General features: G+C 44.0%; 1 protein-coding gene across 1 annotated transcript in view; it reads left to right on the top strand.

Moving 5' to 3' along the window:
• Positions 1 to 25712, top strand: part of LOC132397814 (zinc finger matrin-type protein 4-like) — a 192671-nt gene that overhangs the window by 13377 nt on the left and 153582 nt on the right. The window contains exon 2 of the mRNA XM_059976594.1: positions 20861 to 20950. Within this exon, the coding sequence (XP_059832577.1) occupies positions 20861 to 20950 (90 nt within the window). The remainder of the gene's footprint in view (positions 1 to 20860; positions 20951 to 25712) is intronic.

A 25712-nucleotide genomic window follows, 5' to 3' on the forward strand; every position in this document is an offset into this window, starting at 1 on the left:
AACTTTCAAATATCTGGGGAGCATTCTCTCTGAGGATAGCGGCATTGACAACGACATCCAGAGCCGCAATAAACAGGCATCAGCTGCCTTTGGGAGACCGGCGTAGAGTCTTTCAGAACAGGAGCCTTCGTCCCTCCACATACCAAGCGGTCTGTGTCACCACCCTCCTTTATGGCTGTGAAGCTTGGGTGACCTACAGTCATCACGTCAAATCCTTGGAGTGCTTCCACATGAGCTGCCTTCAGCACATCCTGGGAATTACCTGGCGTGAGCGGGTGAAATACTTGTAAAGACCAACTGCGGAAGTATCGAGGCCATGATCACCCAGCGTCAGTTGCAGTGGCTGGGGCACGTGATAAGGATGCCCCCATGTCGGCTACCCCGCAGAGTGTTATACGGCCAGCTACATCATGGTCGACACTCAGCTGGAGGGCCGAAGAGACGCGATAAGGATCAGATGAAGAATGCTTTAAGGAAGTGCAAGATCAGACCTGAGGAACCGGAGGATGCTGCTGCTGACTGTAACACTTGGCGACAGCTGTGTAGGGATGGGGTTCATATTCTGGAGATGGAAAGAACAACCAGAAGACAGCAGAAGAGAGCCGGGAGAAATTCAGCCGTGGTTGCCATCACTACCACTACCACTATCACATATACATGTCCCACCTGCAATAGAGCGTGTGGGTCCAGGATAGGACTGTATAGTCATCAAAGATCTCACCGTTAAAGGAGTGGACGTTGTCATCAGATTCCAATGGACAACCGAAGAAGATGTATAATGAATAGATTAAAAATCATGCAAGAACAGAAATATATATTTAAAGTCAGGTAGTGTTCATGGGATCAGTATCCATTTTAGGAATCTGTTGGCAGAGGGAAGAAGCTGTTCCTGAATTGCTGAGTGTGTGCCTTCAGACCTCTGTACCTCCTTCCTGAGAAAAGGGTCCTTAATAAAGGACGTTGCCTTTCTGAGACATTGCTTTTTGAAGATGTCCTGGGTACTTTGTAGGCTCGTTCCAAGAAGGAACTGACTAAATTTACGACCTTCTGCAGCTTCTTTTGGTCCTGTGCAGTAGCCTCTTTCCCCACCCACCCCGGACCAGACAGTGATTCAACTTGTCAGAATACTCTCCATGGTACATCTGTAGAAGTTTTTGAGTGTTTTTGTTGATGTTACAAATCTCTTCAAACCCCTAATAAAGTATATAGAGGCTGCCTTGCCTTTTTTGTAGCTGCATTGATATGCTGGGACCAGGTTAGGTCCTCAGAGACCTTGGCACCCTGGAACTTGAAACTGCTCACTCTCTCACCTGATTCCTATACGAGGATAGCTGAAACTCACAGCTATTACGACTCCTCCCAATGCTGATAGATCCCTGTGCATTTCACAGAGTCACCCTTTGGGTCTGAGCTCTTCCCTCTTTCTCCTGGAATTGAGCAAGAAAGAGTGCAGAGGAGATTTACAAGGGTGCTGCCAGGACTCGAGGGACTGAGGTATAGTGAGAGGTTGGGCAGGCTCGTACTTTATTCTTTGGAGCATAGGAGACTGAGAGGTGATCTTACAGAGGTACATTAGTCATGAGGAACATACAGTATGTGCAAACTTTTTCCCAGGGTTGGGGAATCAAGAACCAGAAGGCATAGGTTTAAGCTGGGCTTTATTAAGAACCTAAGGGGCAACCTTTTCAACACGGATAGGTGTATGAATTTTTCCCAGCATAGAGGAGTCCAAAACTGGATGGCTTATGTTTAAAGTGGAAGGGGAAAAGTAACAAATCACCTAAGGTGGCAACCTTTTCACACAGAGGATGATCTGTGGTTGGAATGAGTTGTCAAAAGAAATCATAGAGCACTACAGCACAGAAACAGGCACCTCAGCCCATCGGATTCCAGCCTAGTCTCATCTACCTGCACCCAGGCAAAAGCCTTTTGAACCCCTCTCAGCCATGCACTTACCCAAACTTCTCTTAGCTGCTACAATTGAATTTACTTCTACCACTTCTGCTGGTGGCTTGCCCCACGCTCACACCACCTTCTGAGTGAATTTTTCCCCCTCAGAATCCCCTTAAATATTTCACCTTTCACCCTGAAGGGGAAAAACCCTGCAAGCATTCACCCCTATCTATACCCTTATAAAATTTTATATCTGTATAAGATCACTCCTCATGTTCCTGTATTCCAATAAATTAATTCCCAAACCTTTCAACCTTTCCCTCTATTTCAGATTTTTAAGCCCCAGCAACATCGTCTTTCTAGGTTGTTGATACCTTTCATGTAGAGGTCGAGGCAGCTACAATCACGGCTCTTAAAATATATTTGGATGGCTTAATGGACATGGAAGGTTTAGAGGATGATGGGTCAACTGCAGGCAAATTGGACTAACTGCAACAGACAGTCTTGGTTGACATAGATGAGTTAAACTGAAGGGCCTGTTCACATGCTGTGTAGTTCTACGGTTATGCAATAACCCTGTGTTTATTTTGTTGGATGTGTGGGCTAGATACAGAAACATGGGTTCAAATCCAACAACAGTAGCTGAGAAATTTAAATTGAAGAAAATAACTCTCATACAATGAGCACGAAAGCACCAGATTGTTATTAAACATCCTAAACAAAATGCTGTAGTGAATCTATTGTCCTGACAATTTGTTCTTTCTCTAACCCCAAAATCAGACCAATATGATCCACTAGTGCTTAACTACATTCTGAAGGTATAAATTTCAAGGCTATTTAGAAATGGTAATTACACAGGTCTCAAGTCATGGCTTGTGAATAAATAAAGTACTGAATATGTGTGATGTTCTCTAGCAGCAGGTGTTAGTATGTTGAAACCAGCGCTGGGGACTGTTACCAAATTAAATTAGTAATAAATGTATAAACGGCAGATGTTGGAAATCTGAAATAAAAATAGACTCTGTTTTTAGTGATTCAGGCAGCAGCTAAGGAGAGAGAAACATGCTGAATGTTTCAGGTTTATCAGCAAAACTGTAAATGCAGAGTTATTGATCAGTAAATGTTCAGTAAGCTGCGATATTAACTTAATCCTCTGTCTTGAGACAATATCTGACTTGCTGAGTATTTCTAACATTTTCTGTTTGCAGTTTGAAACAGATAATCCAGACTGTACATTTGAAGATATCCATGCCTTAAATCCGTGTGCCATTGATAGAACATGCAAAGTCATCTTTATTTACCTGAGCAATGAAAAAATGACAGAAATGTGTGTTCCAACCACATACATGTGCAGCGATACTGGTTTTCTAGTTTTGTAAATTATGATTATGAAGGTATATTAGTTGTCACTGTCCTTATTTTTAGTATTAACTTACATTCAAGTTTAATGTGAGTAGTTATTTTTCATAGATGTAAGGTAGAAACATACATAGACTAAAAGTTCTTTATCTGTTTTCAGTACTCTTAGTGCTTACACCATCATGTTCCAAGATTTCCTATAAGAACAGTCAGCTGCTCCTTTTTAGGGCCCACAGGGGCTTGATAAGTCCCCCTTTGAAGTAGTCATTGATGCTTCCATGGAATGATATTTTTTAACTCAGTAGCACGTGTGGTCATAGAATTGTAGCTTGTTTACAATAGGGAGGGAGACCATGCAGCTCACTGTATGTGCACTGGTGGAAGAAAAGGGCATAATTCAGCTACCCGCCGTGGAATCTGTGGCTCTCTAGGTCAGAGTTCCTTGACTTCTCCATTGGGAAGGAGTTACAGGAGTCTGAAGACAGGTCAAGGCCTTGCCTTGCTACTGGTACCACGTAGCCCAGTACTACCTGTCTCGGTCGGGTTGTCGGCAACCCAACTGACACACCCCCTGGGCACTTCGGTTAACCAGGGAGGAGGGTGTGTAGGCACCCAGCAGGACTAAAAGCAAAACCTGTCAAAGGGCAGGTGAACTCATTGTGAGGCAACGGCCACCTACTGTCTGTGTGAGGGGCGGCGCACCACACAGTCTTTTGTTTCGTGCCTTGTCAGCATTAAGATGACAGACAACCCAGCAAACTCTATACTTCCAGAGCTGGGAGTGCTCAGGAACTCTGCGGAGTGCCCAGACCCTGGCCTAGACGGGCAGTATGAAGAAGCAACTTCAAACCCCACAGGGAGGGTTGAGTCCGACAAGGGGGACGAGCGATCTGTGCCTCTTTTGCGCTGTAAGGTAAAAACGATCATCTCAACCTTCAATGCAATCACCACCCACATCTTGCCTCAATGCATAGAGTTGGCATCACAGGCAAACAGCTACGAGATCTCCATCCTGGGGATCCAAGAACACCGTCGTGTACTCCCAGACGAAGAGATAAGGTTCACAGAGGTAGAGGGGATGCACCTCATCACCTCGTCCACATGGAGAGAGCTGACGACAATGTCAGCACAAGGCAGAGTCGGGCTGATGTTGAACCACAAGATGAAGGAGGGACTGAGGGGAGTAGTCTGAGTCAGTGACAGATTCCTTACTGTGGAATTCAATGGAAACCCCGCGACCACACAACTGCAGCGAGGAGAAGTCGTTGGAGACCTTCTGCAGTAAACTTCACAAAGCTGCCACTTCAATACTGGCACATAACTTCCTGGCTGTGCTCGGTGATTTTAATGCCCAGGTCGGACTGGAAGATGTTCCATACACACACCGCGACTTTACCAACAGAAATGGACGATAACTAGTTGATTTCATCCAGGAACACAGTCTCATAGCCGCCAACACACAATTCAAGAAGTGAGCTGATAAACGGTGGACATACGAAAACAGAGCCTCCCTCAACAGGAAACATCTCGACCACATCCTTGTAAGAACAAAATGGCGTAATTGTGTGATCAACACAGAAGCCTCCAGCACCTTCAGCTCGGTCAGTTCTGACCACAGAGTAGTGTCAATGCAAGTGAGACTGAGCCTGCGGCAACCCAACGCCACAGGTCCCAAGGAGAAGGTAGACTGGAAGGCATTCTCTTCACAACCTATTCTTCAAGCCCAGTACACTGTGGAAGTGAGAAATCTCTTTAGCCCACTGGAGAGGGAGGAGGAAGACACTGCCACCGACCACTATCAATGGCTCATAGACACACACACAGATGCAACAAAGAGTCTGCCTACTGTGAAGCAAATCGAAAAGAGCCGGATCTCGAAACATCCTGACATCATCGCAGCAAGAAGTGTGGTCAATGCTTGTCAGGCCGAACTAAGTAGGAGCAAAACAGAAGAGCGAAGAGACAAGTTCAAGACAAGAAGAATCTCTTTGCCACCTACGACCAACTGAAGGAAGAGGAACTAACTAGGAGGATTAGAGGGGTAGTGGCTGCTAATGAAGACAAGCAGCACGGAGAACCATGACGCCTAGTCAATGAGATCAGCAGAAGGAAGAAGTCCCCATCAGGTCAAATAAGTGGTAAAACAGCAGAGGACCAAGTCCAGACATGGTTTGTCCACTTCAAGAACCCACTGGGAAGCCCGCCAATGATCACGGAAGAAGAGGACATACTCACGATACTAATGCAAGTTGACATCAGTGACAGCCCATTCACCATTGAGGAACTGAAGAAGGCCAAATATGCACTCAAACAGGGCAGGAGCGCTGGACCAGATGGGATACCACCAGATGTCCTTAAGAGCTGCGACCTGGATGACATCTTGCTGGATATATGTAATACGGCACTGATGAAAGGTGACAAACAAGAACAGTGGTCACTCTCAAACATTATCCCTGTCTCCAAGTCTGGATCCCTCACGAAGACATAACTACCGTGGTATCAGCTTGACCTGAAACTTAGCAAAGCTATACAATCGGATGATCTTGAACAGGATTTGCACCGCCATTGACCCTAAGTTAAGATTTATTCAGAATTGGTTTCAGCAGAAGCGCACAACAGTAATGCAAATACTTGTCAAGAAGAACAACTACCAGCCGTGCTTACTTCCATCGATTTTCACAAAGCTTTTGACTCCATTCACCAAGGTAAAATGCTGAAGATCCTGAAAGTTTATGGAGTGCCAGACCATCTACTGAGAGCAATAGAGTCCAGCTACACCAAGACCATGGCAAAAGTTGTATCGCCAGACAGAAGAACAACAGTGTTTGAGCTCCTAACTGGTGTACTACCAGGAGACATTTTTATAATTGTCCTTGATTACGCTCTACGTCAAGCTACCAAAGATCATGACAAGCTTGGTTTTACCATAAAACCAGGATGAACCAAAAGGGTCAGACCAGTTACGCTCAGATCTCAATTTTGCAGATGACATAGTCCTGCTCTCTGACCAGATGGAGGAAGCACAGCAGCTGACAAAAGTGAAAATTGAGTGCAATTATGTTGGACTTCACCTAAATGCTAAAAAGACAGAGTACATGGCATTCAACTGCCACAAAGGTACTCTCAAGATCATAAAGAATGATACCATTAAGAAAGTCTTAGACTTCAATTATCTCGGGTCAAGAATGATGAGTTCAGAGAAGGACATAAAGATATGGAAGGGGCTGGCGTGGAGGGCTGTAAATGACATGAAGGGAATCCGGAGGTCGAACCTGACCAGAGGGCTCGAAAAGAGGATCTTCATAGCAGCCAGAGTCCATTCTGGCGTACGGATACGAGACGTGGACACTCACCAAGACCGTGTGAAAGTCACTAGACGGCTGCTATACTCGAATGCTTTGGATGGCTCTTGACGTGAGTTGGCAACAGCACATGACGAAATTCAAGGTCTATGATGACCTACTGATGCTCACCACTAAAATCGAGGCTGGAAGACTGCAATTAGCAGGGCACTGTCTGTGCCACCCTGAGCAACCTGCCAGCCTAGTCATGACATGGGAGCCCAAGCATGGGAGGATGAACCCTGGGCACCCTCCCAAGACCATGGTCAGCACGCTCCTAGAACTTAGCGGTGCGGCTAATGTAGATGAACTGAACACATTGATGAGGGAGAGGGAGGAGTGGAGAGTCCGTCATCGTGCCCGACGCCGGCTATCTAGGCCTAGTCAATGTAGTAGTAGTAGAAGACAAACACATTGTTTTAGCCCACAGCTTCATCTCCCTCTGCCATCAGATTTCTGAACGGTCCATGAACCCATGAAATCAACCTCATTATTTGGCATTTTCACTGTTTATTGTAAGTTAAAGTAATTTTTATGTTTTGCACAGTACTACTTCTGCAAAGCAAGAAATTTCGTTATATTTATATCAGTGATGATAAACCTGATTTAGATTCTGAACTTGGGTTGCTCCCCATGTTTCCTCCAATCAATAAATTGATCTCTCTGCTATAGAACACTTTTCTTATTTTATCCAGCCCCCTCACAATGTTATACACTCCACTACCACCTCCAATCCAAGGACGATAATCTTTTCCTACAGAGGAAATGTTCTGGGCCTGGCACCACCCTCCTGAACTGGCTCCGCATCTAGTGCGATCACATTGCTCCTGTGATGTGGTGGCCAGGTAGTGCAAGCTGAATTGGGCACAAACTCACAGGGAGGGACATCCCACAATCTGAGGCTACCTTCACCAAACCTTGTCCAAACCCAGCTTCCACACACTGATCAGGATCTGTCCACAGCTCCTCCAGTCGTGGGCCCACCACATGAGGAAGAAGGCAAAACTTCTCTTCTCTTGAGTCATTGGAGAATCCAGATAATGGAATATGGAGCAAGAGAGAAAACAAACTGCTGGAGGAACTCATTGGTTAAAGGCAACATCAGTGGAGGCAAATGGACAGTCTCTGTCTCAGGCCAAGACCCTTCATCTAGACTCTAGGCTTCTTGTCCCGATTAGTAATTTTTAGGAATATGTTGAGCAGAATAGTTCTGAAGAATTCCTTAGCATCTGAAAGTACAGGAGGAGGTTTACTGATGTGAATGTGTGAGTGTAGCAGTTAGTATCAGTGCTAGTACAGGAATATCAGCAAATCCCTTGGGCACAATTATTGGGAAATACACCCTTCATCTGATTGGTTGAAGTTCACTCACTTCCCCCTTTCCTGCCCACAGTTGAATTATTTCTTTCAGCTGTGCTAAAACATTTTTTTTTTGCAATCTGAGACTCCTTTGCTAAAGCAATGAATCTGCCGCAAATGCAAATCACTACAGCCCTGGGATTTCTAGTATCGTACTCACGTGCTAGATGTTCTCCTCTGTGACTTCAGTTATAGTAACCATTGTGGTAGAGTTCAGGAACTATTCTAAAGCAATGAATCTGCCGCAAATGCAAATCACCATAACACTGGGATTTCCGGTATCGTCTTCGTGGGCTTGATAACCTCCTCCATGACTCCAGATAGAGCAGCCATTGTAGTACAGCGAAATGCTTTACTCAGGAACAATCCTGCAGAGAATCACGCATGACTGTTCTCGATACAGGCACCAGCCAGCTGATAAGTAAACAGTACTGTCAATGCAGTGAGAGCATTGTGAGCAGATCTCACCTCAACTGATCTCTTTTGACAGTGCCCTTTTCCTCCTGCAGTATAACAAGTCAAGAGTAATTTGTTGGCTACTCAACCATGTGGCCCCCTGGGGAAGCAGAAACAAAGCAGGGAACAACTTCATTCTGTCTTAACTAAAACTCTGTAAATCTCTGCAACATTCCTTAAATTGGCACTGTCATTCCTCATGTATCAAGTGCCCAGTCACTTCCCACCACTTCATATTTGTTGTACGTCAGGGATGTTACTGTTGACATGCAGTTCACAAAGACTGGAACGGATGTTGCTCAGATATAATGGAAAAATTCAACCAAAAAAGTAGTGTTAATTAAAGCTTTCACTCATTGTCCACAGCAAAGTTGGTCTAGAAATTGTATGCTGCAAAGTTCAAAGTAGATTTCTTTCAAAGAGTGTTTATGTTAACATATACTACCCTGAGATTAATTTTTTGTAGGGATTAAGCAGTAGAACAAAGAAATACTGTAGAACCAATGGAAAAGCTGCCTTTCATTTCTTTCATGGTTTGGTGGCTATCAGGAGAAGAAGAATTTCAGAGTTGTATATACATTGATAATAAATGAACCTTTGAACAAATGTACTGACAAACAACCAATGTGGAAAGACAATAAATACATAAATAAATAACTCAATAAATAATCCTGAGAAAATCAATTGTAGAGTCGTTAAAAGTGAAACCAAAGGCTGTGGAATCAGTTCTGTGTTGAGGTGAGTGAACTCTGCCGTGGATGGTCTCAAGCCTAGCTACGAAGGGAGGAGGTTTGGGTATGGGGCTAGCAGCCCCCTCCCATAAAAATCTCAGAGTGACAGAAATGCCAACAGAAGCTCCAAAGGCCTCATCCCTGAGAGACAAAGGATCTTTGAAGATGGGCTACACCTGGGGATAACGTGAAAGACTGGCCCATGATAGAGAACTCTGGCAAGTTGCTGTCAGCCATCTATGCCTCAGTTGGGGTGATTAGCTAAGAAGAAGAAAACCTGTTGGTGTAGGACCTAAGGATCCCGTACCTCCTTCCCAATGACAGTAGTGAAAAAAGAGCATGGCCTGGATGGTGGGGTCCTTGCATGATGAATGCTGCTTCCTTGTGGTATGATGATAAGTTGCAGATGGCTTATTGCTGTATACTTTGATTGTTGGTGGATGAACTGTTACTGCACGTATTAGAGCAAACGAGTGTTAGTGTTCTGAAGGCTGATTGGGTCTCGGGGAGGCTGGATGTAGCCACTTGGAGTTGGTACCTCGGGAGTGGGGGTGAGAAAAGAGTCTTGATTCGGGAGTTTGGTGGTCAGGATGTCAGTCAGTGGGGTTGAATTTGTGGGTCATTATCTTTAACAATTTGACATAAAACAACATATTCTTGCAAAAACTTTGCAGCATAACTTCATGATTGTAACAGATGGTCAGGGCAACAAATCACTCATTTGCAAGGAAGCACATTGGCAGCTCCTGACAGTTTGTCATTATAGATTTTGACTGGGGTAAGTCCTCATTAATATTAATTTTTTTTTCAGGAAACTTCGTAATTGGAGAAATGTTCTGTGGCCTATGGAATTGAGAATGAACAATGTAACATGAACCTCAAACATTCCGATGGATGATACATTGGAATGTCAATCAAATTCCTTAAACTTATAGGAAACCCTGTAACGTGGCAAAGACTGGGAAGGTGGAGGCAGCTGAACTTGCAACAACAGAACTCTCAATTGCCACTTAGTTTCACTACTTACATTTCATCTCCAATAAATGAGTAATTCAGTCATCATTCATTGGCTGTTTAACCAATTGATGGTGTATGATTGTTGAGGATTGTCTCACTCCTTATTACCATTGGTGTGTCATTCATCAGCAGTATGTTCTTATGGATGTCAAAATGGACTTCACTGTTAAGTACGTAGTGGTGACAAAGACCCAGTTTGATTGAAGACAAAGATCAGCAGGCACGCAGGCAGAGTTGCTAATTAGGTATCTTCTCTGACTTAATGAGTCGCAAGATTAGAGAGACAACATAGTATCAGTGAGTTTGAAATCTTCCTTGTCCCTTTTAATGTCCAATTCTACATTCCAGACGTGTACCTACACAAATGAGGATGTGTTCTCATTCTGTAGACTTCAGGACAAATTAAATTCAGATCAGTGACAGGGTAATAACTACGGGACAACAGTTATACTGCTGCCTCTGCCTCTTTATCCAAGCAATGGCAATGCTGGCAAAGATGTTGGGTCAGTCTCGCCATTATTCAGGGAGAGAAATTGAGTTTTAGAAAGTCGCCAGATGGTGTAGCAGGAATATAATGCTTTACATAGGGAAACTGTTCCCTGGAACATGTCCTACACTCCTTGATTTGGCTTGGCTCAGCTCTATCAACCAGACTGTCAAATGTTGCTGGTGCTCGAGGATTAGTCAAGTCTACAAAATAAAAAGTCACAGTATAACAATAGGGTAAGTCACATTCAACAGCTTGTCATCAATTTTGATTTTGTTAATGGTATGATGCAGTAAGTCTGTTCACTCCAAAGGTTGTCTGGAATAGTTTCTGTTAGGGGTGACTCATCTGATATGATTTTGTTTGCTGCTCATGATTCATCCTGCAGCAACACTGAATTTTACCAGGATCATGGAACAGAAGGGGAACAAAATGGGAGGCACAAAAGTGTGCAAAAGCTGGAATTTGGAGCAGTGCGTACATTGCTAGAGGAACTAAATGGGTCAGACTGCAACTCTGTAGTGTAATGACAGTCAACCTTTCAGATTGAGACCCTTCTTCTTAAGACAAAAGGTCTCGGAAAGAAAAGTCGACTGTCCATTTCTTCTCGTGAATGCAGCTTGACCTGTTGATTTCCAACAGCATCTTGTGCTCTGCCATGGCACAGAACAAACTACCTTGTCAATTGTATCCCCCAACATCCTGACCCCTCTGCTGGGCCCTGTACGTGGATGGTGAATTAACACATGCAGATTTTAACAGCAACTTTCGAAGTTTCGAGTTCCAGCATGTGCATGGAAAACACAGCAGGTTCTTGGGAAGAACCACCACTTCAAAGACCACACCAAGGGATGCACCATCCTGACGTCAGTAGTATTATCATTCATGTATCAGTAACATCCACTAGTGCCCAGCAGACTGCTCTGCAGAGTCCTACTAACAAGAACTGTGGTTATTTAAGAAGGCAACTCAAGAACAACCATTAGACATAGGAGCAGAATTCGGAGTGGAGACAGGCAGTATGTTCAGGGGAATATAGTCCTAAAACCCACAAAATTTAGAAAAAAATTACATTGTTTCTTATTTTCAACAACCACTCCCCCCCCCACCAGAAATATCAAAATATCCTGCAGATAAAATATCCTGCAGATTCCAAAATATTAAGCAACACACACAAAATGCTGGAGGAACTCAGCAAATCAGGCAGCATCATTGGAGGGGAATAAATAGTCAGTATTTCAGAGGGAGGTGCCTCATCAGGACTGGAGAAGAAGGGGGCAGAAGCCAGAGCAAGAAGGTAGGGACAAGGAGGATTGCAAGCTTGCAGCAGGTAGACCAGGTGAGGGAGAAGGTAGGCGGCTGGTGGGAGATGTCGTGAGGTAAGCTGAGCGGTGATGGGTGGAACAGATAAAAGGATGAAGAAGGAGGAATCTGATGGGGGTGGGGGTGATGGAGACAAATCTCCAGGGAAGACACGTGACCATAGTAGCGAGTCTGGGTAATCATGTGGTTGAAGAGCCGGCAAGCAGTGGCAGAGATAGGTTCTCAAGGAGGACACTGGGTGTGTCTGGGCGAGCCAGTGGGACAGTTGACAGACATGTATCCTGATCCCAGTTGTCACCTGTTAGCTTGTACTCCTTCGTCCCCCACACACCACCTTGCTCTGGTTCTGCCTGTCCCCCTTCCAGTCCTGATGAACGTACTCAATCCAAAATGTCGACCGTTTATTTTTCTCCATTGAGGCTGCCATCTTCTAATATTTTGTTAATGTCGAATCAATATCACAGTTGATACTCTTTCAGTAACAGTTTCGGTCAATGCTACTATGCGTGAATATTTATTGTAGTAGGACTGTCCTTTCTGTCTGCAAACATGCAACCCTGTTTCTCATCTTGATCGATCTACTTATTTTATGTAAGTTTAAGATGGTGTTCTCCGCAGATATTCAAGGCAGCAAGCTGATTAGGAGTGAATCCTCTTCGAAGTGAAAGTTTCACTCTGGCTAGTACGTACCTTCACTCTTGAGGCAGTACCGCGATCAAGGATGACCTGTTTCCATTCCCATTCTGTAGGCTCTGAGCTGTTTGGAAAGTCCTGTGTAGGACCTGCTTGATTGAGCATGTGGCTGGGGACTTCAGGAGCTGATGTATGCCTCCTGCTGATCTCCCTGTGCTTCTGCCTGTTCCCAACCAAGTTTCTGAGGCCTCCTGCTAGTCTGGAGACTTCTCTAGTTTGAACAGTCACATACAAAAATATGTCCACGTGTGAGTAAGAATTTCTTTTCAAATGAGTCTTTGAATGCAGAAGAACCTACTGTGGATCTCCTGCCTAACCAGAGGCTCAGGTTCAACCCTGATCTTGGGTATTGTTTGCGTGGAATTTGCATGCTGTGCCTGTGATGGTGTGTGTTTTCCTCAGCTTCTCTGAACTCTTTCCACTTCCCAAGAACATACAAGTTGGTAGTTTAATAGAGTTTCTGTAATTTGCCCCTGGTTTGCCCCTGATGTTAGAATCTAGGGGGGAGGGGAATGTAGGATGAAGGTAACTATATTGATTCAGTGGGCCCTTGAGCCTGTTTCTAAGCTGTCATGCTGTCATCCCTCGGAGTCCTCCTCATTACGATAGAAATAAGAGTAGAGTCTTTGCTGGGGTGTCTAGTGTCTTTCATCTGAACTGGATAGGTAATCACAGCCTTGATGCTGAGGATTTTGGCCAGGGAGAACTCACACACCTACCATGGATATGGGGAATTTTACTGAGCCAACATCTATGGTATCCTCTAGTTAATCTGTGATTGGTAGTAAGCTTTTTAGATGTGAAGACTTGGAAAAGTCACTACGTAGATGCATGCATTTGCCTCAGAGCACAAATTTTCCCACAAGGTGAGACTGTCATTTAATGTCAAAGTCTATTCAGTGTTGGCTCTGGAAACAGGCAACTCCACTTTTTGTTCTGCAATCCTTAACATCAAGAAAAGTTTACAAGATGAATTCTGAGGTAAGGATTGGCACAGTTGACTGCATCCACCATACCGAGTGATGTTACATGCATAGGCTGTAAAACAAAACTTGTCAAGTTTTCAATTTGGTTTGTAAGCTTTCTCGATTACTAATTGGAAGAAATCACCTCTATGATTTATCTGTAAGTTTATTTTCCAGGTGTCCAAATGGTTTTGGAGTTCACAGTGTACTAAATAGCATCTCCTTCCCCTTACTGTTCCAAACTGATCACCTCCCTTATTTGGTTCCATGCTCTGTCTTCTTGTCCTTTACAATTCCATCAGCCAGCTTTAATGAACCACACTGTCTGTAGTGTTTATGCCAGACTCCGAACTGAAGTTCTCTACTCAGATCTGTATCACGGCAAGGGAGGACAGAGTTCCTGCTTTCTCTAAGTCATATACTCAGAGAGATACAGCGTGGCCACAGCCCTTGGTTGCCTGTACCTCTCAAACCCCAGATTCTGTCACTGTCTCACCTCACACCATCGGCAATTAATCCCCCTCACCTAGATCCACCTATCACTTGCTAGCTCTTGCCCTGCCCTTCACATATTTATACTAGCCAGCTTCCCTCCATCTTTCGGTCTAGGTGATTAGACTAGAATAGAAATTGTCATTGCTGAGAACACGAGATTGCTCTGCATCTCCAGTCTGTGCAAAACAGGTATTTGCAATGCATGCAGTATGTCTTAATTAAAAAAAAAATCCATATTTACATGCAACAAGTGACTTTGATAGTCCATAATACTCAAAGGCTATATGCAAGCCTGGTATTGTATTATTCAGCTGCACAACGGCCCTCAGGAAGAAGCTGCTTATCAATTTTACTGTCTTGACAAAGATGCTTCTGATTTTTGGAGACTGAACAGACAGTGTCCAGGATTGGATGGGTCTTTGATGATGTCATGAATGCGCCGTAGTTTCTGAGAGTTGTAGATTGTGTTCAGGTCCGGTTGTTGAGTCCCAGTGACGGATCGCCTGTCGGAGTGTTTTGTGATCTGTCTTCCTACAGCTAGAGTAGCGCACTGTCAATCTGTGCATCGATCGCACAGCGATAAAAGTTCACCAGCAATTTTTGGGGCAGATTAGCTCTCCTTAAGCACCTCAGGTAGTGTAGTTTCTTTTGTGCCTTCCTTGTCTTCTAAGTTCTGTTGATGAACCAAGAGAGCTCATCAGTGATACTCATTCCCAAAAACTTGAAACTGGAGACCTTTCCACTGCCTCACAATCTGAATAGTAGGGCTTGTTTGAGACCTCCTGCCCTCCTGCTGTCAATTAAGGTTTCAAAGGTACATTTAATGTCAGAGAAATGTATACAGTATACGTCCCAAAGTGCTTTTTCTTCACAACCATCCACGAAAAACACAGGAATGCCCCCAAAGAGTGAATGGCACTTAAATGTTAGAACCCAAATGTTAGAACCACTTAAATGTTAGTACTCCTTAGCTGCCTTCCCTCCTGCATTTTAGCGGCATCAAGCCACAATCCCCCCCTCCCCCAACCGACAAAAAAAAGCATCGGCACCCACCACTGAGCACTCAAGCAAAGACACGGACTTGCAGTTCTCCAAAGACTACTAGTTCACCTGGCTTTTGACATACCACAGGCTCTCTCTCTCTCCCAAGTAAGGGAGAAAGCAGTGTCTCTGTTTCACAGTGAGGGGGGAGACATAACAAACAACTCACTGGTTTACAATGTTAACAGTCCGTTGCGTCACTTTTTCCGAGCTCTGTGCCCAAAGATCTTGGGCTTTAGATCTTCCTTCTCCCACGGCACACGACACACCGGTCTTCTGCCTGGACAACGAAGCAGAAGCTTGGTCCAGAAGCAGAGCTGTTTGGCTGACCTCTTGGCGTGCCATACAACGGCGAGATGTGAAACCCCAAGAGCGGGTCCCATTCCTTTAAAGAACCATAGTCTGCATGTAACTCCAGGTCAGGGTCTTCAAAAGAACCCTGAAAGGGAAAAATAGAGATATTAAAGATGGAAAGAGAGCTGTTTCCAAAGATACAAGCAAAGGAGTCGCCATGAGTCGCAATTACCCCCCCTTCCCCCCCCCCCGAGCTCTGCCTTCTGAAGAAATTATTATTTCTTTTGTTTTCTTGATGTTGAGTGAGACATGAAGGGTTTTAAATCCAAAATATCACCTGTCCATTTCCCTCCACAGATCACACTCGACCTGCTGAGTTCCTCTAGCAATTTGTCTTTAGCTCCAGATCGCAGCACCCACAGTCTCTTCTGTCTCTGGCAGCTTATTGTGATTGTTCATGAGATAAACATTAAAATAAAAACTGAATGCGATGGAGGTACTCAGAAGGCAAAGCAGCATCTAAAAAGAGAGGCAGAGAGAAAGAAAGAGAGAAAAAAGATGAACGATCATATTGGTTCAATGACCATCAAATGGGACTCCACATTTATTAATTTTCAGTAGCAGGTTGAAATGAATTAACTTTTGTGTGACAGGTTTCCATCATCTCTATAAATTCTCATTGTACATTTACGAAGGAAGAAAAACAGTGAGGTTTTAGCAGAGCTAATGATGCAGTGGAAGCTCTCCAACAAAAAGCGTTTTTATTTCTGTGTTTAATCCCTCATTTGTTTGTGCTTGAGGTTACCGTGGCAATGAGCATGAATCCCAGCAAGTACAATGTTAGCTCCCTGATAACTTGACAATGGATGATGTGCCAGAATGAGGTATCATAATAAATTTATATTAAGATATTTTATAATCTATTCTTGCATTATTCTACAACTGGAGAAGTGTAAACAGTTTAAGTTGTCAAATATGAAAGACTATTTGCGTTTAATCTGTTATGGTTTCAATTTGCATAATTTAGTCTCATTTTTTCACTGATGTGATTTTATTCCATATCACTTGAATGAAACTGATTTGTGTTGATAAAGCGTGTAGAGATTTCTCTTCTGTACAAGTGTTAATAAATTTCCATTTATTTCTCTATATTAAGAAGGGACAGAGATGTCAGCAATAACGTAATACAAAATACCAAATGAAAATTAGAAATGAGTTGCTTTCTAATTTTTTTCAGTGATTTTACAAACCAACCAATATGTTATTCTTGAATAGGGAGTTATTGAAGAAAAAGCTAGTTGATCTGGGAGGGCTGGAACGAAGGTACAGGCTTTGAATATAATTTTATATGCCATTTCTAAGTGATATTTTGGTAGAAGTGTAATTGCTTGCTGCTGAATATAGCTTGAAAACCTTTTTATTATGAGAGCATTTTATCTAAACCATAGAAGGCCTGGAAATCTGTTTCTGAGAACCCTCTTGAATACCTGTGCCAGGCACAGAGCAGTGCAGCCTGTTGATTGACAAGTTAATTGCAAGGCTGGGGTGTGAAATCACACTGAATTGGATGATCTTTAATTTGCAAAACAGGTCTTAATAAGAGGATGCAGTCCATCTGCTACAGAGGTTAAAAGCCCCAGCCGTACCTGAGCCACTGGTCTCTGCACCACCTCTGATGAACCATTCAATGGTCAGGATAAGATGACATGAATCCTTCCAACTTAATGCTTATACCAGGCAGTTGGCTCTGAGCTCTGGTGTCTGTTTATTGGTTGAAGCACCTGCATCCATGTTCTATTGCAGCTGGGAGTGTTGTTGCTAGCTGAGGACTTCAGCTTTAGGAACTCAAACATATCAAGGCCAAAATAAAGTAAAATGAGAATGCCGCACCCAAGTTTTACAAAGCTCGAGCAGCTCTTTACCATCTGTGTTAATGTAGCCAGTGAGCTAGATTGCATAGAGGCTGAAGGTATTCTTTCCAAGTTGAGTGGAGCCCGTGGGTAACACCAATGATCCCAATATCCCAGAAGGATGGATCTATCAGGATCTGTGGTGATTTTAATGTCACCATCAATGCAGTACTGAAAGATCAATATCCTCCGCCCAGGATAGAGGATATCTTTCCAGAGGAAAACCTTTCAGAGAAGTGTCCTTCCTTCAGATGGAAAGTGAAGAAAAGTCCAAACATGTGCAAAGAGTTTTATCGCTACAATAGGCTTATTTCTGGAGCAGCATCTACACCTGCACTCTGGCAGAAAGCTATGGACCAGCTGCTGCCAAGCTGCCCAGACACTCAGGGTTACCTGGATGATATCATTGTTACCAGTGAGGATGACAAAGAACACCTCCAAAATCTCATGCCGTGTTAAAAGGATTACGGGCTCAGAGCATGACACAAGAAGTGTGAATACTTTAAACCGAGCATTACTTACTGTGGTTGCAATATTGGCACAAGGATTATAAATGTATATATTATATACCTGAAAAATTTACAAAACTGGACACTCCTCTTGATGAAATCTCGTCAATACAAAATGAAAGTCTCCCTGTTACAGCAGAGATGATCCAAAGGTTAATCAAAAAAGACCCCATACTGCCTTAGGGCTACATGGTAACCCCAAGTGGCTGGGATGTGCAGCAGAAATTCCAGTTCCCCATTTCTACCAGTGTCAGGATGAACTTATCCCTTACAGAGGGTTGCCTTATGCGGGGGTTGAGAGTTGTTGTGCCACCCAAGCTGAGAGCTGAAGTGTTGGAGGAGCCACATGCCAGTCATCTAGGCCTGGTCAAATAAAAATGTTAGCTTGAAGATTTGTCTGGTGACCTGGGATTCATGAGCAGATCGAGCAGCTTGCCATGCACTGTTTGGGATGCCAACGCGTCCAGAAGAAAGGTATCCAGAGCTTTCAGATCCACTTGCTGCAGTCCCAGAGTCAACTCCTACAACCACTGCAGAGTAGGTTCCAGAACCTGAGGTTGTTTCACAGTGGCAAGTCTGCTTGAATGGGACAATTTAAAGTTTACTATGCTGTGGATGTCTATATAGTAATTCTATTCTACAGTATGTGTGTACGTTTATAGTTGAGACGTATTGCACATTGAGTTGGAGATTATCGCCAAGTAAGGAGGAATGTAGTGAATTCATTACAGGTTGTAAGTAAGAAGTATGTGAATGTCATAGTTCATCACCCTACCATGTCATTTTTGAGTGCCTCATTGAAGTAAGTCTAAACATGCGTATTATGCCCAGCTTTATTGTCTTTCCTTAGATTAGTTCCTAAAGTTATAAAACATAATAAGGGGCTGTGAGAGGGGTTATGAAGAGGGTGAGTGTGAGTGGGATATCTGAAGGGTGAGTGTCAGGGTGTTGTATGAGGTGTTTGTTAAGACAGTGTGTGAGGTTTGTTGGGAAGGGGGATGTGAGTGAGTTGTGTGAGGGGGATACGAGTGGGGTATCTGAGTGGAGTGTCAGTGGGGTCTGGAGGAGTTGGGCTCTGTCTGCAAAGAACAAACTTTACTGACCATCTGTAGACCCACAACAAGCATGAGTGGGAAGGACTGGGAGTGTAAATGAGCTCAACAAGCCAATGAGTCATGACCAAGGTCGGGACTGAACCAGGGTGTCTGAAGCTGTGAGGGAGCAGCTCTCCTATATGAAACAATATGCCACCCTATTCTACTCCAGTGTATACCACTGGTTGTGAGATAATGGTGCTCCCTCCCTTTATCATTCAGGCCTGATGAAGGGTCTTGGCTTGAAACATCAACTGTTCATTTCCCTCCCTAGATGCTTCCTAACCCACTAAATTTCTCCAGTATTTTGTGTGTTTAGTACTCATGTGGCCACGTTGAGCTTGACTGAACTGGCAGCTTTCCAGGCTGAGATATGCCTGATGCTGCCCTAGGCTCGTGCTTCTGCACCCCTCATTGACCTGGGAAATTTCTGCTCAGGGAAGATATTCAATTATACACTAGCCTGAAGCAGCAACTTTGTGGCAGTAGAATTCGTGTGGGGTTTCAATGGGAATAGCAACGTGTCCCTTTGGGCAAAGGATGATATTGCCATCCTGCTCATCCCAGGGAATTAGAAAGGTTGGGTGTGGGCTGAATCGAGGCGGCGGAGCCTAGGCCTGAGAGTGTATCGAAGCAATCCAACAGGGAGGTTGAAAAAGTCAGGATGTCGGGGCTGGAGGCAAGGGACGGGTGGGTGTTCAGCTTGCTGCTCAGCCAGTTTATTCATCTCCGCTCAACTAATGGGCTTCTGGATTGGCTGAACTGATGACTGGCTTCATGTCTGTTATCATTTGTGAACTTCAGTTCTGAATGTCATTTGCTTACTTTTTATTGTTTGCACGATTTGTTTTTTGCACATTGAAAGTTTGGTGGTCTTTTTTAATGGGTTCTATTGTGATTTTTTGTTTAGTGTGAGGAGACGAATCTCAAGGTTGTATAATTTATACATACTTTGATAATAAATACATTATGAACTTCAGGTTGAGCACCATCACAACCAATTTAAGAAGTTGAGTCCTTGCCAACAGTTGTAATTAACATTATTCTCCCTCCTCCTACTTTCTGAAGTCGATGTTGCCAGTCGGGTCAACTGATTTGGAGTGGCTAAACAATACTCGAAGCACAACCCACAACTAACTACCTTATAATTGCAGCTGTCATCAAGGTTGTGATTTTCAGCAAGTCTGTTGCTATCAAAACCTTAAAAGCAGAATGTAAAACAATAAAATGAGAACACCATGTACAATTAGCTCAAACAACAGGAATAATTAGCGCTTCAACTCTACTTTCAGCATAGAAAACTGTCCCTAGAGCACAGCACATCTAAAGCTATGAGTGTCAGTTCAGTATCCTTGGTGAGTCTATTGAAAGCAAAGTGTTGGCGTGTGGCCAAGTGGTTAAGACTTTGGTCTAGTGATCTGAAGGTCGCTAGTTCGAGCCTCAGCTAAGGCAGCATGTGGTGTTGTTGAGTGAGGCACTTAACCACACATTGCTCTGCGATGACACTGGTGGTCTCCCATACAACCCTGGAAACTGTAAATCCATTCTCTCTTGAGACTAACGGATGAAGTCAGTCCTGACGAAGGGTCTCAGCCCGAAACATTGACTGCTCGTTTCCATGGATGCTGCCCGACCTGCTGAGTTGCTCCAGCTTGTTTGTACGTGTTGATTTGACCACAGCATTGCAGTGTACTTTGTGATAGACGGCCGTACAGCTAGAGAGAGTAATTCTTTCTGCCACAGAAAGGAAAGGAAAAGTGATATCTGTTGAACAGAGTACTAGATTGAACTGCCCAGAGCTGAATAAACAAAACAGAGAGGTCAAAGAGAGAGCATGTCTTGATGTCAGATTCCATTTTGGAGTTCATGCAGTTCCTACTGTCTTTTCTGCAGAGTCGGAAGCACGCGAGCAAGGTTCGCCTATACTACATGCTTCACCCTCTCGATGGAGGATGCCCCGCCAAGAAGCTCCGATCAGAAAACGTAAGCAGCCTTACTCTACTCGTCAAGCCATTGTCAAGGTGCAGCACAGTTGCAAGCCATTGGCTCAGTCATCGAGACGTGGGTGAGGAATTTAAAAACAAAAGAAACAAAACATGCTAGAGGACGAGTGGCTTAAGCAGCATCTGTGGAGACAGAGAGATGGTTGACATTTCAGGTTGGGAGCCTGCATCAGGGTTACAAGTACAGAAAGAAGGAAGCCAGAATAAAGAGGTAAGAGGGAGTTGTGGAACAGGTTGGTGGGTCATGGGTGGAACCAGGCGAAACGGAGAATGAAGGGAGGGCAGATGTAGGCAGGAGGGCTGAGTGTCAAGACAAATGCTGGTGGATGGCAGTGGAGCCATATAAGGAGAAGACACCCGGGTAGATGTACCGTGGTTATGTGAGGAGAGAAGAGGAAAGTGAATGTAGAGACAGAGGCAGGAAGATGATAAGTGCAACCAATTAAGGAAGGGATGATGGGCAGATGGAACCAGGTGGGTGAAGGAATGGGAAAGGAGAACCAAGCAAGTGAGGAAAGTGCACTGGGAAATGGTAATTGTTGATTTGTGAAGGAATGATCCTTCCCCGGGAATAATCATCTTGGATAATCCCTCTCATTTCTACAAACATTAAACAATTTTCTGAAACAATTTTGGGCACTAAAGAATGTTGATGAACAGAGAGTGCAAGGTGCCCAAATGTATTTTGTCCAGAATGTAGCTAGGCAGGTGGTCAATAAGGCATATGGCGTGCCTGCCTCCCTAGGTTGCGGCTTAGAATATAAGAGCTGGGGTATTATGTTGGAATCTTACAAAGCACTTGTTGAGGCTCTATTTGGAGCATTGTGTGAAGTTCTGGTCACCACACAATAAAATGGTTGTGCTGGAGAAGATGCCAAGGAGATCGATCGGGAAATATCTAATTATGTTGTAAATTCAGTCAGTTCCATCTTGGTACTAGCCTACAAAGAACCCAGGACATCTTCAAGGAGCGGTGTCTCAGGAAGGCAGCGTCCGTTATTAAGGACTCCCAGCACCCAGGGTATGCCCTTTTCTCACTGTTACCATCAGGTAGGTGTTAAAGAGGCCTGAAGGCACATACTCAGTGATTCAAGAACAGCTTCTTCCCCTCTGCCATCCGATTCCTAAATGGACATTGAACCTATGAACAGTACCTCACTTTTTTAATATATATTATTTTTGATTTTGCATGATTTTAATCTATTCAATATACATACAGTGCAATTTATTTATTTATTTATTTATTCTATATATTTTGTATTGCATTGAACTGCTGCTAAGTTAACAAATTTCACAGCACATGCGGGTGATAATAAACCTGTCTCTGAATCTAATTATGGAGGGAAACTAGATAAGCTTTTTTTTTGTTTCCCCAGAGAGAAGGAGGCTGAGGGGTGACTTGATCAGATTATAAGAGATCCTGTGCGTTCCAGTCACTTATCAATCTTTGTGTAAAAAAAACCCCAGCAAACTCTGATATCTCCCCCTAAACTTTCTTCTAACCATCTTAAATGGATGAACCCTGGTATTAGCGATTGTTGCCCTCAAAAAATTGCTGGGACTTCTACAGTCTGAATGGGTGGGTTGCACCTGAATCAGAAGGAACCCAGTGCCCTTTTTGAGAGATTTGCTCATGCTTTTGGAGAGATTTTAAGCAAATTTAGGTCAGAGAATAGATGTACAATGGGAATGAGGTTGAGTCAAGTATATGAGAAGAGGTATATCGCAAGTACGCAGAGTAGGTATGGCAGATGAGAGGGGACTGTTTGGAATGCCGAATTGTGTGAGGCTTCCGTCAGTCAGGAGTGTGGCACGTGGCCAAGTGGTTAAGGCATTGGACTTGCGATCTGAAGGTTGTGAGTTCGAGCACCAGCTGAGGCACCGTGCTGTGTCCTTGAGCAAGGCACTTAACCACACATTGCTCCAGTCCACCCAGCTGAAAATGGGTGCCAGCAAAATGCTGGGGATTAACCTCGTGATAGACCAGCATCCTGTGGGGGATGGGGTGGGGGGAGTCTCGTACTTTCAGTCGCTTCATGCCACAGAAACCGGCATAAGCACAGTCCTGATGAGCCTATAAGGCTCGAAACAGACTTTAACTAACTTTAACTTAACTCCGTGAGTCAGGGTTGTTGCATCCCAGATGTCTAGATATGCAAGCCTGGTTGGTATGATATGGAGAGCAAGCTGTTGCCCTTGTAGCAAGCTCTGCATCTGATACACCCAAAGGAAGGGCTGAGTCCGATACACTTTGGTACCAGCAGCATCGCCAGTCAGCGTTGAATTCAACATAGGACTGCTTTAGGAAATCCAGCTCCAGATTTTTCCCTCGGGGTTTACTCCCAAAGGCTTCCGCAAGGCAGCGGGGGTTTGAGATCAGAGCTTTCCCTCTTCTAGATGAGCTGCCAACCATGATTGATGAGCCCCATCTGTTGGTCTTAGTAGCTAAACCACACATGAAGGCCAAGAGCTGGACATGGTCAGAGGCAATTTGAGACGCACGCCATTGGGAGCATTTAAAAGGTAGTAATAATAGATAAGTCAAAAGAACTTGTTGAACAGCAGGTGGGAATATGTTATTGTTGCAGTTATTGACACAGTCGAATGCAAGTAGAACTGGCAACTTGACAGTTAGAGATATAGAATGGGTGGAGAGGTAAAGAAGATGCCTGTGCTTTGTTGAAGACTGTCTTCCACATACTCTTTCTTCTGTTTCCTTGCTGAAAATAAAGCAAAACTGCCAATGTTGGAAATCTGAAACAACAGAAATAGACAGTATCTGTGGAAAAGGAAGCTGAACCGATGTTTCAGTTTCGAAACTCAGAGCCGAAATGCTATCTTATCAATAGAAGAGAAGTCTCTGATCTGAAACATTAACTCTCTTTATCTCCCGACAAACGTTCTCTGAGCTGCTGAGTGCTTCCAGGATTTTCTGCTTTAATTATCAGCTTTGTTTCCACAGGTGTTGCCTGATCTGCTGAGCTCTGGCAACATTTCTCATTCGTTTCAGATTTCCAGCATCTGCAGTTTTTATTTTTTAAATGAGCCAGTGCAATTGTTCCTCCAATTCCCTAATGCTCAGTTCACAAATGTGCAGCAATTTCTCTTGTCCATTTTCTATGCTCTCCAGACTTGCATGGAAATTGCACTGTGTAACTAAAACCAAAGACTAAGAGTTATTTTTAACTCTTTTAGACTTTAATGTACATTCAGTGTCTGGCATATTAGGCAAGTACATGTGCTTGTGAGTGCAAATATCTAATCAGCTAGTCATGTGGTAGCAGTTCAGTGCATAAAGTCATGCAGAAATGGTCAAGAGGTTCAGTTGTTGTTCAGACAAACATCAGGATGGAGAAGAAGTGATGGGACCTAAGTGGAACCCTTTTTTACTGGGCATCTCTAGAGATGTGGCATGTTAGCTTCTTGCTAACAGCCACTGGAATCAGCAGTGAGGAAACCACCTTTATCAGACCCTGTATGCCTAGGGTGGATATGACTTGGGTCTAGCCAAACCACTGAGGTTGTAATGTCTCACACCCCCGCTTCCAAAAACCCGATTTGTGTGAATACTGGGTAACTTCCTGCTCCTATGCAAGCTCCAGTCAGCAAGAAATAACAGTTCGTACACGGCATACAATTATAAAGAAAGTATATTTATGATTGTTAGCTTAACCAAACAGTTATTTAAGAAAAGAAAGAAAAAAAACAAAAGGGCCATCACAAATAAACAGTCAAATGTGCACAGGTTGGAGCTCAAATATTCCAAAAGCTGTTGTGCCTGATGAGCTTGTGGTGCCAATTCCTCTTCACGGATCCCCGGTGGACTTTCCCCTCTTGGGCTCCATCGTATCACATGTTCCTGCAGGATCAAATCCTACAGCTGGTTCTCTCTAGCTTTTTCTCTCTCCATCTCCTGCCAATAAAAAGACCTTGACCCAGCTCAGTGTCTGTCACAAAATTTCTCCCCCAACGTTCTCTCAAACCTTCTTCCAGTTCCACCATCCTGATTAATGGCACAATGTACGTAATCATCCCTTGTCTTTAATGGTAATCCAAACTCTACCAACAGAACACCCTGCTTCTACAGAGAACCATTATATGAAGTACCCTATGACATTAGCAGTACAATCGTTACCAGGGTGTTACACTCTCTCCACACCAAAAATAGCCATGTCCTCAGGACTTTGAAATTTATCAACCCATCATTAATAACACAGCTTTCAGAGGAATTTTGTGATATCAAGACCTCCAATCCATTTGTAAAAGGTAGTGACATGTCTCAGTAGGGGGATAGGCATCATAGGCCAGCCTGTCTGGGGGTTTCCTGACTCTTTGAGACCTCCTTATTCCATCATCCAGTTCTTCAGTCTCAGACACTCATTGAGATCTTTCCTCCCTCTGTCCATTACTCGTACCTTCCGGCAACACTGGTCCCTCTGCTTCTTGACTGAGCTCAGCTTCACCCCCAGTTACTTTGGAGCCCAGTTTCCCTTCATTGTCTAGCCGCAAGCCTGCCTGTCCACCGCTAGTTGTCAACCCCCCCTCCCCCCACCACTGCTACATTGGCATCAGCGTGGGGAGGTTCAGAAATCTCTTCATCGATTATTGAGGAGTTTGTATAAGGTAACATATAACGCACCACCATTTTCTCACCCTCGGAGCCCGTACAACATTCAGTGGTTAGGTCCCCTTCAGGTCTCCCCACTGTTTGTCTTTCTGTTCTCCCACTTCAGCATAGAGTC

This window comes from Hypanus sabinus, chromosome 1 (genome assembly GCF_030144855.1).
Source record: "Hypanus sabinus isolate sHypSab1 chromosome 1, sHypSab1.hap1, whole genome shotgun sequence".
Taxonomy (NCBI): domain Eukaryota; kingdom Metazoa; phylum Chordata; class Chondrichthyes; order Myliobatiformes; family Dasyatidae; genus Hypanus; species Hypanus sabinus.